We start from the raw sequence: 14,114 nt of genomic DNA on the forward strand, positions 1-14,114 counted from the left end.
CACTCAAATTAGTAATCATGTCAAGAAAGATTGTCAAAATATAGAAGAGATATAAATTTAAATGACAATGATTACATGGAGCTACTTAACAAATGTTTATGCCAATGTAAATGAACTATTTACCTTGATTTAAATTGTATCCTAAAACACCTATACACATATATAAATTGTATTCCGAAATATTTTTTTTCATGAAATATATTATTATGAAGATGGTCTGCAAATGTACTGTTGTTGGATAAAGAAAATTGATCTACTCCAAAGTATAAATTACATGTGTAGTGGATAGATGTATGTTAAAAATCTAACATCATGATTCTGTGTATCGACAAATAGATGTGACATATTTAAGCTTGAAATGAAACAAAGTGAATACATCAGAAATTTTCACTTTTCTCACCCAGGAAGAATAAGAGTAAAACGCAGATGTATGAATGGAAAATTTGTTATCCTTCCTAGGAAAGTTGAGATCTGGGAATTATATGAGTTTGGAATATTGGGTTGAAATGTCCACCACTATTAAAATGTGATTATTATATAGTAGAAGTCATTGAGAAAAATCAATCAGGTACATCTATTCTCTTTCTAGAGTAATTAGATGATTTCGCATCCGTATATTATGCTCAAGTCGAGGTTCATTGTTTTGTAACATTAAAGATACCTACAAATGAGATGCTTAGATTTTATATCATATTCCATTATTTCGGCTTACCGAGGAGCGAGGTGGCAAACTGAGAGGTTATCTAGAGCTGAATGCAACAACATTGCCTTTACATTGACTGCTTCAGTAAAGACTAACTTGGAAATATTTTAAATCCTCTGTATTCCCCTTCCTCGTGTATGCTTTCTAATATATGTCAAGCCTGATAGTTTTAGCAAGCTCTCCCAAATTACATGAAATATCAAGCTCTCCCAAATTAAAATTTGACATGATGTGGAGTTAAAATAAATACAAAGTTCTCCCAAATTACATGAAAGTTTATGACTAATGAAGTACCAAATTGATTTAAAATAAGCTCTTCAGGTAGAATCAATATCAACACCATCAAAATTCACATCAGTATTTAAGACTATTCAAAATATGTTTATTTGCACGTAATAGAAAAAATCATTTTCTGACTTAATTTAAATTATCAAATAACCGTATTCAGCTCAAAATATAATCTAGTATTTTATGCACATTATTGCATACTACTGTAATTTTCCCATTTTATTGACACTTATATAATCTGAGAAACATCCATGGGGATATACCTGAAAAAATAATGTTGATCGGGCAACTAAATCTGGAGGAAAAAATAACGTGTCGTCACTCGATCATTGCGCACATAATGATTTTTATAGAAGAACCCTTATTTAACTTTTTTACATTTACCAGCAAATTGGGCCAGCATATCAATGGTCTGCCAAATAATAACAAAATAAAATTATAAAGTTTAAATAACTCTTCAAATTTTTATAATACATGGTACGATAGTAGACAATGATTACATATAGTAATATCATGTACTTTATGGTGGAGTTGAGGTGCAGGAGAGCATAGCCAGAAGGTGATATGGAATGGGGTTATTAAGTTGATATCCATAAATCTATCTTCGAGACTGATAACTTTCTTTCAGAGTTTTATGAGAAATAATAACTTTCTTTCAGACTTTTTAGAAGATGTATTGAAGAGGACAACCAATATAGATTTTTCAATGCACAAACTTGCTCTGCACAGACACATTAAACAACAGACCAAGCAAATATTGTACTTTTATCGATCTTGCAGATTGAACTCCTGTGCAAAATATGATAATATTATTTTAACCTGAAAAATGAGACGTGAGAGCATAGCAACCTAGGAAGTGGATGATCCCTATGATTTTGACGCCCAATTTGCAAGCCTCGTGTCTAGTGTAAAAAAGAATCTGAACATTATCAGTTTTTCCTTTGTCTAAAGTTACTTTTCTAAATCAATGTAATTATATATCTCCAAGGCTATATATAGATTTTTAAATTCTCGTCTTAATCTTCATAATATATAAATTTGTAAATATCAGATATCATGAATATTCAGGATTCACAATTGATAACAAAGCTTAATCTAAATCTCCTCTATACCTTCTTACAAAATAATAATGATCTAGTAACTAATACAATTTAAACGCTATAAAATTCTCATTATTAATAAATATGATACACGTTTATTAAATCATAAACATTAACAATAAATTAAATAAATAGAGGATAGTCTTATGAGATTGAATCTCTGATAAATAGATGTTAAGGTTTCCTACCTATTAAAAAACACTTGAAGCAGTTGCTGATTGGGTTTAGAAGGCAAGGAAGAGAGCAATGACAGAGTTAGGAATATTTGAATATTGAAAGTAAAATTAATATTTACAGTGGCCTAAACAATTAAAATAAACCAAATGTTACTTTTCAGACCTCGAATACGTAGGCTTAAAAAATAAAGAAGTTGAGATTGTCCTTCTTATGATGAGAATTGTTGCTCTTCATATTATCAGCGGTATAAACTTGCACAAAAAAAATGAACTTATATATGACCAAACAATTCATTAGCTCATTTTTACCAAACTCAATATGTACAGGCTTATATTCACAAAAATAATATGCAATAATTATCAAAATAGAAAAAATAATATGTAATATTAATTTATATGTCTCAGTCATATCTCAACTAACATAATATCAATGAATCATCGAGAATATAAATCAAACACATTGTATGAATTCTTCGTAAATCATATGGATTCTTCTAAAATCATATGAATATTTAATAAATAGAGTAAAACGTATCTTAGCTGATGAAAACTAATGGAAGCAACTGCACTGTAGGGCGTAGCCTGAAAGGAAATAAAATATCAGGAGTAGTGGTTCATTCACATTTAAAAACTTGATGTTAGACATAACCATCTTATATATTATATAACATTGGTACAAATTATTAGTGCACAAACTATATATAAAAACAAAATAACGTGCGGGTTGTAAAACTAAACACATACACAGATTCACGATATTGTAAGCACAGTTGCATGTTTAATCAACACATCATCCTAAACTGCACAAACCAAAATACAAATATATAAAATAAATATATTACAGAAGTATAACTTTGAATTTTTTATAAGAATAAAAGTACATAGCAAGTTATTTTAAAACCATAACATATTGTAAGATTGAAAATTATAGATCACGTCTTATTCAAGGATCATATAGAAGATAGTAAACAGTAATCTAACATATTAAAACGTCACAAATAACTGTAGTCTTGACATGAAGCGTAGATTGATATCCTTTCTCATTGATATGTAGAGTGAAACATACAAAAAGTCAAATATTTATCTTTAAAACATAACAAACACATATTGTATATGCAGATAAATATGTACAAACATGTTTTAATAAATTGCAGGAAGAGGAAGAAAAATAAAAAAACAAATATTTAAGAATTAGATGTTTGAGATTTGAAATCGAACAGTTGACATACAAATACTATATAATTTTTGTAGTTGATCTTAATCTCACATTCATCAATTTAAAAAAATTAATCCAGACAATCATAAAAGCATACAGCTTGTTAATAGTGCTATTTTTGTAATAGTTTGATGAGCAATGATCAATATTTATCTAAGATTTAAAAATAAATGAAAAATTAAATTATCATATGGAAAAGGAATCAAACTTCTTCTTCATAAGCTGTGAATTTAGTGTTGGATTCTCTTCTTGCTTGGGTGCTACATCTTTCAACTCATCAGCCCCGTCGTCATGGACAGCCAACATAAATTAGTATATTGGCACCAAAGACCGAAGTTATGCATAATTTATACTATAAATCTTGGACAAATACATACTTGCATATCAGAAGTTCATAGGGTCAGATTGTCTCGAATAAGCTATATAATAAGAATGTTATCCCTGTATAAAGACTCTCCCACAGTATCCAACTCTGCAAAAGCTTCATCGAAAGCTTCAAATGTTGCAAGTACCGGTAACAATTTATGAAAAACATAAATAAATTCTAATATGTTACAAAAATTGATGGAAAAACCTGTTCCACATGATGCATGCTCAATCAGGAAAATTCAGAATTTCATAATAAAGTACTGAGAAATTAAGAGCAAGTCCAAATTGAATCGGATGAGTCAGAGACAATTCATAATTAGCTATTTCCTGCAGTCACGATCATAAGATAAAATCAAAAGTTAACAAAAAAATTGAGAGATACTTCCCACTCATATAACTTGATTAAGATTATTGCTTACTTATGCGTTGTGATATCGATTTGGTACTGGAAATTGCCTTGTAGGGAATTCTAAGGGTACACTCATAATTATTTATTTAAAAACATTGCTTTTAGATGAATCAAGATCATAAAGCTATGACAAACTAAATCACTAAAAAGATCTACATGTAAACTTAGTTCTTTCAACTATTTAATTCCGATATAAGTTTGCAGCTAGCATTTACCTTGTTATTCACCGAATTAATTAGAGAATTACTTGATGCCGCAAAATTTTCAATGGCTCATATGTCGTCTACGACCTAGTCAAAACAAATAACAAATATAATTAAATACTCATATCATATAATTTCATAAACTATGTTAGACGATTTATGATTTTACATATACCGTCGTCTTAAATTGACGACGGAGATACATGTAAGGCCAAATGTTACGCTTGTGATATAACCAAAAAGAGGATGATATCAAGAAACCATAAGGATTAATGGCAACACCGAGATAAGAATGGACAATCTACTTAATAGCAAAATAATATATGTAGTATATACAATGAAAAATAATACAATGTGAAAGACAAAAATGAATAAGTTTTTAACATATCAATATTGTATCTGATAAAAATAAAATTTAAGAATCAAAGCTATAAAGTTACAATACACATAGAATCAATATGAGAAAAATGATAATAAAAACAAAATCGTCTCATCCAAGGATCATACAAAAGATAAAAAAAAATTAATCTTACAAATTGAAATGTGTGAGATAATCGTAATCTTGACAGGAAAGCTCTTTTGACATCCACTTTCATTGATCTTTAGGGAATAAACACACAAAAGTTGTCAAATACTGATTTAAAAAATATAACAAACAAATATTGTATATGCCTATAATATGTACAAAATATATTACTAAATCGCAGGAAGAGGAAGAAAAATAAAAACAAAAACAAATAGAGAAAAATGAGATATTTGAGATTTAAAATCAAACAGTTGGTGTGCATACCTTGATTCATAATTCTATAACCACTGCTGCGGAATTAATCAACCTATCGTCATCTCCCGCCTAAATCAAAACTAATATAGGTAGAAAATAATAGTACAAACATATTAAATCTATACAAACCAACAATACTAAAATTACATAACGGAGGTATTGAAGAGACGAATAAAAAGAAAAATTGAAAAAGAAGAAGTATGATTTACTGACCTATTTGTTCATTGTGTTGAATGATATCCAATTAAAATCCGCATGTAACCTGCAAAAATAAAGAGAGAAAATGAGATTTGAGATTTGAAATTTGAGAGAAGAAGAAGAAGAAGATTAGTTAACATTTGAAATTGTGTACACATATATATCAATCTAATTTAATTGAGAGAGAGAGAGAGAAGAGAGCGAGAGGGAGGGAGAGAGACTGAGCCCGAGAGAAAGAGAGATTTAGCAGACCGGAGACAATCATGCATATTTAATTTGATTTGTTCAATATTTTTCATGTATAACTTTGTTTTTGAAATTCAAAAATTAACCATATATTAATTAAAATAGGTCAATTGAACTTAATTGGGTAGTCCATGGATCTAGCAAAATGTATAGGATTTGGGTCATGGGTAATTTTTTTTACCCAAATTGTTAAATGGGTAAATTAGGGAGTAGTCATTAGGTATTATAGATTTACTTGTTTGTTTCAGGAGTGGCATATTCGGATTTGAGTTCGTATTTATAAACGAATTAATTTTGAATTAAGTTAATATTATTAAAAAAAATAAATATTTAAGTGAAGATGAATGAAATTCTTAAAAAAGGGTTATTTCGAATCATTTTTGGGTTACGCGCATGTCATGTTCCATTCATTTTTAAATTTCTCCCAGTAAATCGAGTTACGAATAAAGTCAAGTTTGAGTCTAATGTCTGTCCGACATTGCAACCCCTAGTTTGTTCCATAAATTTGTATATCATAGTTCTATTAGTCCGGGAGCCATAAGCCATTCGTTAAACTTGAACAAATTTTTTACTCTATATTTAAAAATTATGTTGCTACTTAAATCGATCTTTGATTGCTACTAATGCGCAGTGTTACAGAAATCGGCCGAAACACCGATAAATCGGCCGAAATATCGTCCAAAATCACGTTCCCGATATAATTAGGGGAAATCGCTGAACAAAACGTTTTTGCAGTATTGGGTCAAAAATCGGGTCAAAATCACAAAAATCGGGTCAATGATTCTTCACAAAATCCTAAAATTTTTTATCTGCCTGTTTTGATAGTTCAAAAAGAGGGATAAAAGAGATTAAAGATGGATATTTCAACACGTTACTTTGATTGATTATTGGGTTAACATAAAAACGGACCGCTGATTCGTCTCACCAATTTAATAAAAAAATGATATGATGGATTGAAGACGAGGCTTCATCTGTCGGAGTATAAGAAATGAGATTAGGAAAGAGGATGGAACCTGTTCATGAAGGAGTGAGAGAGATTGAAGATAACTCAGATGAGATAGATGAGGTAGGTGGGACTTCGAAGGGATGAGGTAACTAGGAGGGTACAATTCAATTAGTTATTCAAGTTCACTCATTCTTAATTGTGAAAGTCTACTTCTTTGATTAAAACCATGATAGTTAGTAATAGTATCACAACTTTTACATAGACGAAGCAGTATATTTTATTATCTATAATTATTCATTCTCATTTGTAACATCTATATCACTGGTGCGGTGATAAGTATTATAATTTTTATTTAAAAAAATAATTAAATTTAAATTTTAAAGATATATTTATGTATATGTATAAATAAAAATAAAAATCTTACTTAATATGCATATTTTATGAAATTAATATTAAAATATATCCGATTTTATTCCGATTTAGTATTTCGATAAATCCCCGATTTCCAATAAATCGTAAATCGGTAGGTAAACCGATCTAGTCCGATTTCCGATTTTTATAACACTCCTAATGCGTAATGATTAGCTTTAGAAAAGTTGTGATTCATGATAAAAGTACGTGTAAAAAACATGCATTCCAGAAGCAAGCACTCAACAATATCTCTGACCAAAACCCATATTTTTCACCTTGAGAAAACCAAACTTTTACAATTTCAACTCGCCCATAAAATGGTTCTTAATGTATTTTGGACTCTCCCAATTTGTTTTGGAATCTAAAGCTCCGTGTGAATTGTGATTACTCAAAGTGCACCCCCATCACAATTTGTGATACACATATACCTTTATCCCCTTGTACTATCTACTCATATGTGTTGCCAGAAATTGTCAAAATCAGCGATTAAAATAAGATTTTAAAGGGGGCTTGCTACCGACTTGAATCCCATAAGCACAAGCTCCAAACATTACAGTCCAGGATACCACTGATTAAAAACGTCAATGTTTGTGCGAATTCACCTCTCTTATCCATCAACTAAATTACAAATATTCCTGATTTCCCGGCTATATCTCACTTGTTACCTTGAGGGCACACTATTCCGAGCAAGAAATGGTATAGTAGCATATATGGTCCCTTACTATTATAATCACTTTATCTAAAATTTTACAATATTACATGACACGATCTTATATTATCTTCTAATACTTACCGTCTTTATCATCTTAATTCCAATATTTTAACTAAGATAAGACTAAATTAATAAATTACAATTTTTTTGAATCTCCATCCCAAAATAATTTATATATAAATTAATGGGACCTAGGGGTGAGTGCATGTCACACCGGCACGAGAATGTCAAGATGTGCATGCCATGACGTCAATTAGTCACACATACCTTTTCATAATTTGACATGCCTTTTTACTAATTTTTTTTTGACATGTCTTTTTACTAATTTTTTTATATTTTTAATAATTATTTTAATATTAAAATTATCCAGAAATAATAAATATAATTCTAAAATATTAAGATATATTTGAATATCTAAAAAGTTACTAATATAAATGAGTATTATGTTAATATTCCGTTTTTACTATCAACTAACTTTAATTTTATATTCAAATTAACTGTTGTATATTAGTATAACAATTATATTTTAAATTTTATTATATTTAATTGATAAATGGCATATCATTTCAGAATGATTTTTGGCAAAAAGCATGCCTATAAGCATGCTTTGGGGGTTACCGGGACAGAGTATTGTGTTTTTGTGCGTGTGCAGGTGTATGGTTTAAGTTTCCCAGACAAAGCCACAAGGCAGATGAAACTAGAAGTTGCACAATTGAAAATGGTTACAAGAAGCTCCTCCATTGACTTTGCTATACAATAATAATACACATGGAGACACATATTCTTACCTACTCTGTCCATTGATTCTTGAAAACTAATGTTCGATACTGTATGGACTGAACCAAAATAACAAACACAAGTTTACAAAATAGTGTGAGTTTCGGTTTTCAAACTTTGTTTATTATGATCTATTCATCTGTATAGTAATGTTATATATATGTCTTAAGGGAAAAATGTCAAAGATTCTTCATCATATTATATACTTACAAAAACAAAAATTTGTTGGAATAATCTTAAATTTAGTTATTAATTATTTGTTTATTTAATTATTAGATATTTAGCAATAGATTAATTATTAGAGAAAAATATTAATTTAGAATTGTTTAGTAGTGGGGTAGTGGAGTAGTGGAGTTATGGAGTAAATTATGGACATGTAATTTTTATAAGAGTTTTATAAGCCCCGGATCATATGGCTCTGATGCCAATGTTGGAAAAACTTAGAGAAGAAAAAGACACCTACATTTTTCATTCTCATCATCTCAAACTCTCTCTTGAGGTTCAGAATTTGCATCAGTTTGGTTTGTTGATTGCCTTCAAATTCTTCCTTAATTTTTGTCCATGCTTCTTTAGGAGTATCACAACTCATAATAGTTGTAAAGATCTCTTCCGACACAGCCGAATGTAGACATGAAAGTGCCTTTGCTTCTCTAGCCACTTCTTCATCACGTTTTTTGATTTGGGCTACTGTTGGATTTTGTGGAAGAAGGGTTGGCTCAACATCACTCTCGATTGCTTCCCACAAACTCATAGCTTTCAAATATGATTTCATTTTGATAGCCCATGAATTATAATGATCTCCTTTGAATAATGGAATAGAGACGGAGAAATTGTTTGATGCCATGAATTATTTTCTCTAATAATTAATCTATTGCTAAATATCTAATAATTAAATAAACAAATAATTAATAACTAAATTTAAGATTATTCCAACAAAATTCAAACACCACTTTTTATTTGTTTATTGCTCTGGAACTAGGGTGAAATCTAGAACATGAAAAATAGCATATATTATGTGGAAGTGACTTGTTTATCAGCTCATGTGTTCAGTAATTTGAGCCCTGCTGACGAGTGAAAGAGATGGTGTCGTGCACAAGATTAATATAGGTTTCCGTATACAAGTTACTTCCTCAGTTTTGAACAATTTTAGTTTGAATTTCATGACTCTGGGCTCGTTGTGATCAATTAAACTAGCCGAGTTTAAATTCAACTTGAATTAACTATAATGTGACCGGTAACGATCGTTACGAGTAATTGAAGGAAGAACGAGTAATCGAATGTAGGACCTTTCTGATCTCAACCGGTTGAGATATTCGGGGTGAATTTTCCACGGTTTGAGTACATATTTATGATTCAAACTGATTTTCAATGCAATGTTCTCCTTCACGACCACGGTATCGCATTTCCATGCATGCAGTGTGTTTACCTCTACATTCTTCGAAATCAGGCAAACACGCACATGCATCACACTTATTTACATTTCAGTATCTCACATTGCACGCAGTCTACTTGTTTATAATATGAATGTTGAGCTACTTAATTAATTAAGATCGTTGCACTAATGTAAATGCAAACATCAATACTATTTTCTTTGTCATTCGAATTTAGATATGAATTGAACAATTATTTAAGCTAGCTACTTAGATAATAGAGTCTTGGTTAATATATGAATGATATTGCATGTAGGCATATGTACTCTTTGTGATCATCAGAATCGTTGAGAGACTGACATGTGGCGACGCTTGAGCTGCGGAGAGATGATGGAGATGAGGCCACCTAGTGGAGGTTTCATTTTTGATCTGTAGGTCATTTCATCGTACGGCCTACGATAGAATCGCAAAAATGGGAGGAACGATTCGCGACACCTGTCAGTCTTGCTGACATGGCACTCCTTCCTGAAGAACAGGGATGCAGGTGATTGTAGGAAGGAGGGCTTAGGTGTTCTTGGCTGCTTGATTTTGGAGTGATCAAATTTGTGTGTCTTCTGAGGCAACGGTGTAGATGGAAAGAAGCTCTTTCGAACAACGGTTGTGTTGTTGTCACGTGGCGTCCTGGCAGCTGGGGATGCGAATGAGAATGACCTGGCATTGGGGCCAACAAGTGAGGCGTTTGTAGGTCCCACTTTGGATGCTGACGTGTCAGTTAGGCTAAGGTACCAAGGCTTGACGGAGTCGAAATGGTGGGCCACTGTAAATGAAAAACGGGAGGAAGAGCATGCTCCGACGTTGGCCGAGGATGGGACTGAAGAAGGGTCGTACCGGAGAGAGGAGGCTCTCGGGTTGAATGTGAAGTCATTGCACTCCAAAGATTCCTCAAAATCAAGTGAGGAGACTAATGTTGTGAGTTGTGATAATTCAACAAATGCCTTCACACCCTACAATCAATTCAACATACATCTTCAGATTCGAATCCTCAACTTTCTGTTCAAAACTATATTCTGTGCATAATAAAGCTAAATTGTATTTCTACTTGGTAATAATAAAATGAAGTTTGTCAACTTATTTTTCCTCCTAAAATGGTAGATTTTTAACTTTTATCTAGTGTCCTTTTCTGTCACAATACTGAGGAAACATCTGCTATAAAGAAATTAATAATTCTTTTAACTTGACAAAATGTAAACCGAGGAGACAATTTCTTGTGAAATCAAATCCATGCCATGCCAGCATATTGTACACATACTGACATACAGAGCTTAATACACACACACACACACACACTCAGTGAATAAATTCAAAATAAAAGTGAGAGGCAGAGAAAAGAACAGTAATGCAGGCAAGTATATGGAAGAATGTATACCTTCCATAGATAAGAGAAAAGAGAAGGAGGGTCAATGACAAAAGCTTTATGAAGTTGAGCAGGATAGTAGTCTGCTATCATCTTCAGTGTTGCTAGATACATGTTCATAAAAGCTGATGCTGAGCTGTGAAAGCCTGTTCATTTTTACAAACACAACTCACATAATTAACATTTTTTATTACAACTCCACTTATTATGTGTAGCTAGACCAGCCCACCATCCTGTGTTTCACTTTTAATCAAGTCAACAAACACACCATAAAGCTATTCTTCCCTAAATTTGAATTTTCTACCGTGAGGATGATTTTTTCTACTATATTTGTTTATTTTATTATTCTGTCAAAGAAGAAATAAAGGGGACTAGAAGAATTCTTGGAATTCTTGAATAACATGGAAAATGCAAAAGAAAAAAAGCATTTTGTCTAGAGAATAATGAAAGAAAATGACCTCACAATGCACTCCAGGCAATTTCTGCAACTACAACTAGTTTTATTGTGTTGTGTTTCCTTAACCACAATCACTATCAATGGTGAATTAAAACTAAGTGGGATTTGAATTTATTGGGGTGACAACATAGGAAATTACAGCTAAAAAGTCACACTTATCAATCAATTTGTTAGAAATTGCCTAGAAAGAATGATCATTAATTGCTTTTCTCCCCCTCATGGTCCTCCCAACAATACTACAACTGCCTTTAACCACAAATCCTGCTAGTTCTAGTTCTAGTGCTACTACAAACTTGTGTTGGGATTTGATAATAAGGACCAGTCCTTCTATCACACAGTTTTTACATACAACTATGCACCGAAAAATACATGTACATACAATTTACTACACTGACAATTTTGTCCCTTATTTAGGAAAATCTTTTCTGAAATATTAATGTATTCACTATACAATGAATAATTTCACAATAGTATGATCACAACATTATACCGAAAGAGCAGAATAAACTTACTAGCATCAAAGAGGAGGACAAACTGGTCAACATCTTTAGCCATGCTTTGTCTAGCAACTTCAAGAGTAAACACCAACAATCTAGTAAACCTGCAATTTATCCAAATCTATGTTAGTCACGTTTACCAATAAATTTTTGAATACAAACACCCATGCACTAGTCACTCCAGATAAACACACACATATATAGTGAGGAAGACTCACTGTTTTTGTGAATGGAACTTGTGGTAGTCTTGCTTGATTCGGAATATCTGTAAGAAATTACAAAAAAAAGGGTATTGCGTGTTTTACACAAAGAATAAGTTACTATGATAGAGACTAGTACACAAAATGCAACATTTGACAGATGAGAAAATTACCAGAACGGGTCTAGAGTCATCGTCGAAACCAGAGACAAAAGCTAAGCCATCAGCAAGCTCACTTGAAAATTCATCGGCTATTAGATTCTCTGAAGAAAAATAAAACATAAATTACATGGAAAACAGTGAGCTCTCAGATTTTATTCCTTTTCACTTTAATCATTACTACTACCATTGCTGTTACTGTTCATTTTCTAGTCCGTACTTTACTGACTCAGTTTAATTCAAATGGTGTAGTTGTTTATAGAAATATAATATAAAAAAGCAAAATTGAAAAGTGTGAATGAGAAGAAAAATAGAGCAAGAAAAAGAGTCAAATTGAAATAGGGTTGATTTGTTTAATTAGATTTTGAAATGTAAGAGATAGAAGAATAATTGTAAATGTAGGTACCAATGGAAATGCAATCTCTCCAAGAAAGGCAAGCTCTGAGTTGCTTAGCAGCTTTTTTAACATTCTCTCCTCTTACTTTCAAGAATCTCTCTACACACCCAATGCTGCAGAACTTCTCCTGCACTCCCATATCAAATCTCATATTTAGTTTTATTCAACCAAGAACTAGAACATCTGCATATTTGTAACATAAACAAACATGACCATATATACCTGTTTGAGAGTGAGAGGAGCTTGTTTGCGGAGAAGATTGAGAACCGCTTCAACTTTGTCTTTCTGATCTTTCTTAGCCATTTCTCTCTGTTTTCAACAAGCTGGTTAGCTAGCTAGCTCAAAACACAACTATTATGTGTATAATCTTAAGATAAAACTACACTACACAGACATACCACCCTTCAAGTACAAGTAAAGCATATTTAGACAATATACATAGACCAAATATGTGGATGTTTGTGTATATGTATGTGTGTGTGTTAGTAGCTAGAGGCTCGAGCGCAAGGGAAGGTTGGGTTTGTTTTTTATGCAGGAACAAGTGAATGAGTGAGATATGGTTTAAGAAGCCACGTATTTATAGCGGTGACGGAAGCCGTTACTTGTAATAAACAATATACACCCCTCTTTCTTTCAAAGCTTATCGAGTCAACATCATGACGGTAGCAACGAGATTCTTAACGGAATCCGTCGGGCCCTTCACTATTTCGAATTACCCATTTTACCCTTACAAAATATACCTAGGTTATTTTTGAAGAACAAAGATGTCATTTCACTAATAAAAAGTTATTCGACGTTTATTTCAATGATCGAGTCGAACATGCAATAAATTGTAATCGGCTCTTCTCATAAATAGACAGTTAACCGATATTTTGAAAATGATATATATACAAATACGAGTCACTTCATGTATTCTCGTTGAATTACTGGTACCCTCCATCATGTCCCGAAGGAGCTATTGCTTGAGCTATGACCAGAACTCTGATTCCAAACAAAATTTCATCACAGAATCAAGACCCCCACTTACAATTAAGAAGTAAAAAAATAAAACTTTCACCGAAAAGAGAAAACAACCTAATCAAAAGG

General features: G+C 31.8%; 1 protein-coding gene across 1 annotated transcript; it reads right to left on the minus strand.

Moving 5' to 3' along the window:
• Positions 1 to 10,094: 10,094 nt before the first annotated feature.
• Positions 10,095 to 13,561, minus strand: LOC141676769 (uncharacterized). Its single transcript, XM_074482481.1, has 8 exons — positions 13,427 to 13,561; positions 13,251 to 13,337; positions 13,038 to 13,155; positions 12,647 to 12,735; positions 12,492 to 12,538; positions 12,289 to 12,377; positions 11,332 to 11,465; positions 10,095 to 10,909 (listed from the first exon to the last, which is right to left on the minus strand). The coding sequence occupies exons 2-8, from the start codon at positions 13,329 to 13,331 to the stop codon at positions 10,244 to 10,246; spliced, it is 1,224 nt and encodes a 407-aa protein (XP_074338582.1). The 5' UTR covers positions 13,332 to 13,337; positions 13,427 to 13,561; the 3' UTR covers positions 10,095 to 10,243.
• Between the last annotated feature and the right edge of the window lie 553 nt (positions 13,562 to 14,114).

This window comes from Apium graveolens, chromosome 8, assembly GCF_009905375.1.
Source record: "Apium graveolens cultivar Ventura chromosome 8, ASM990537v1, whole genome shotgun sequence".
NCBI classification, from domain to species: domain Eukaryota; kingdom Viridiplantae; phylum Streptophyta; class Magnoliopsida; order Apiales; family Apiaceae; genus Apium; species Apium graveolens.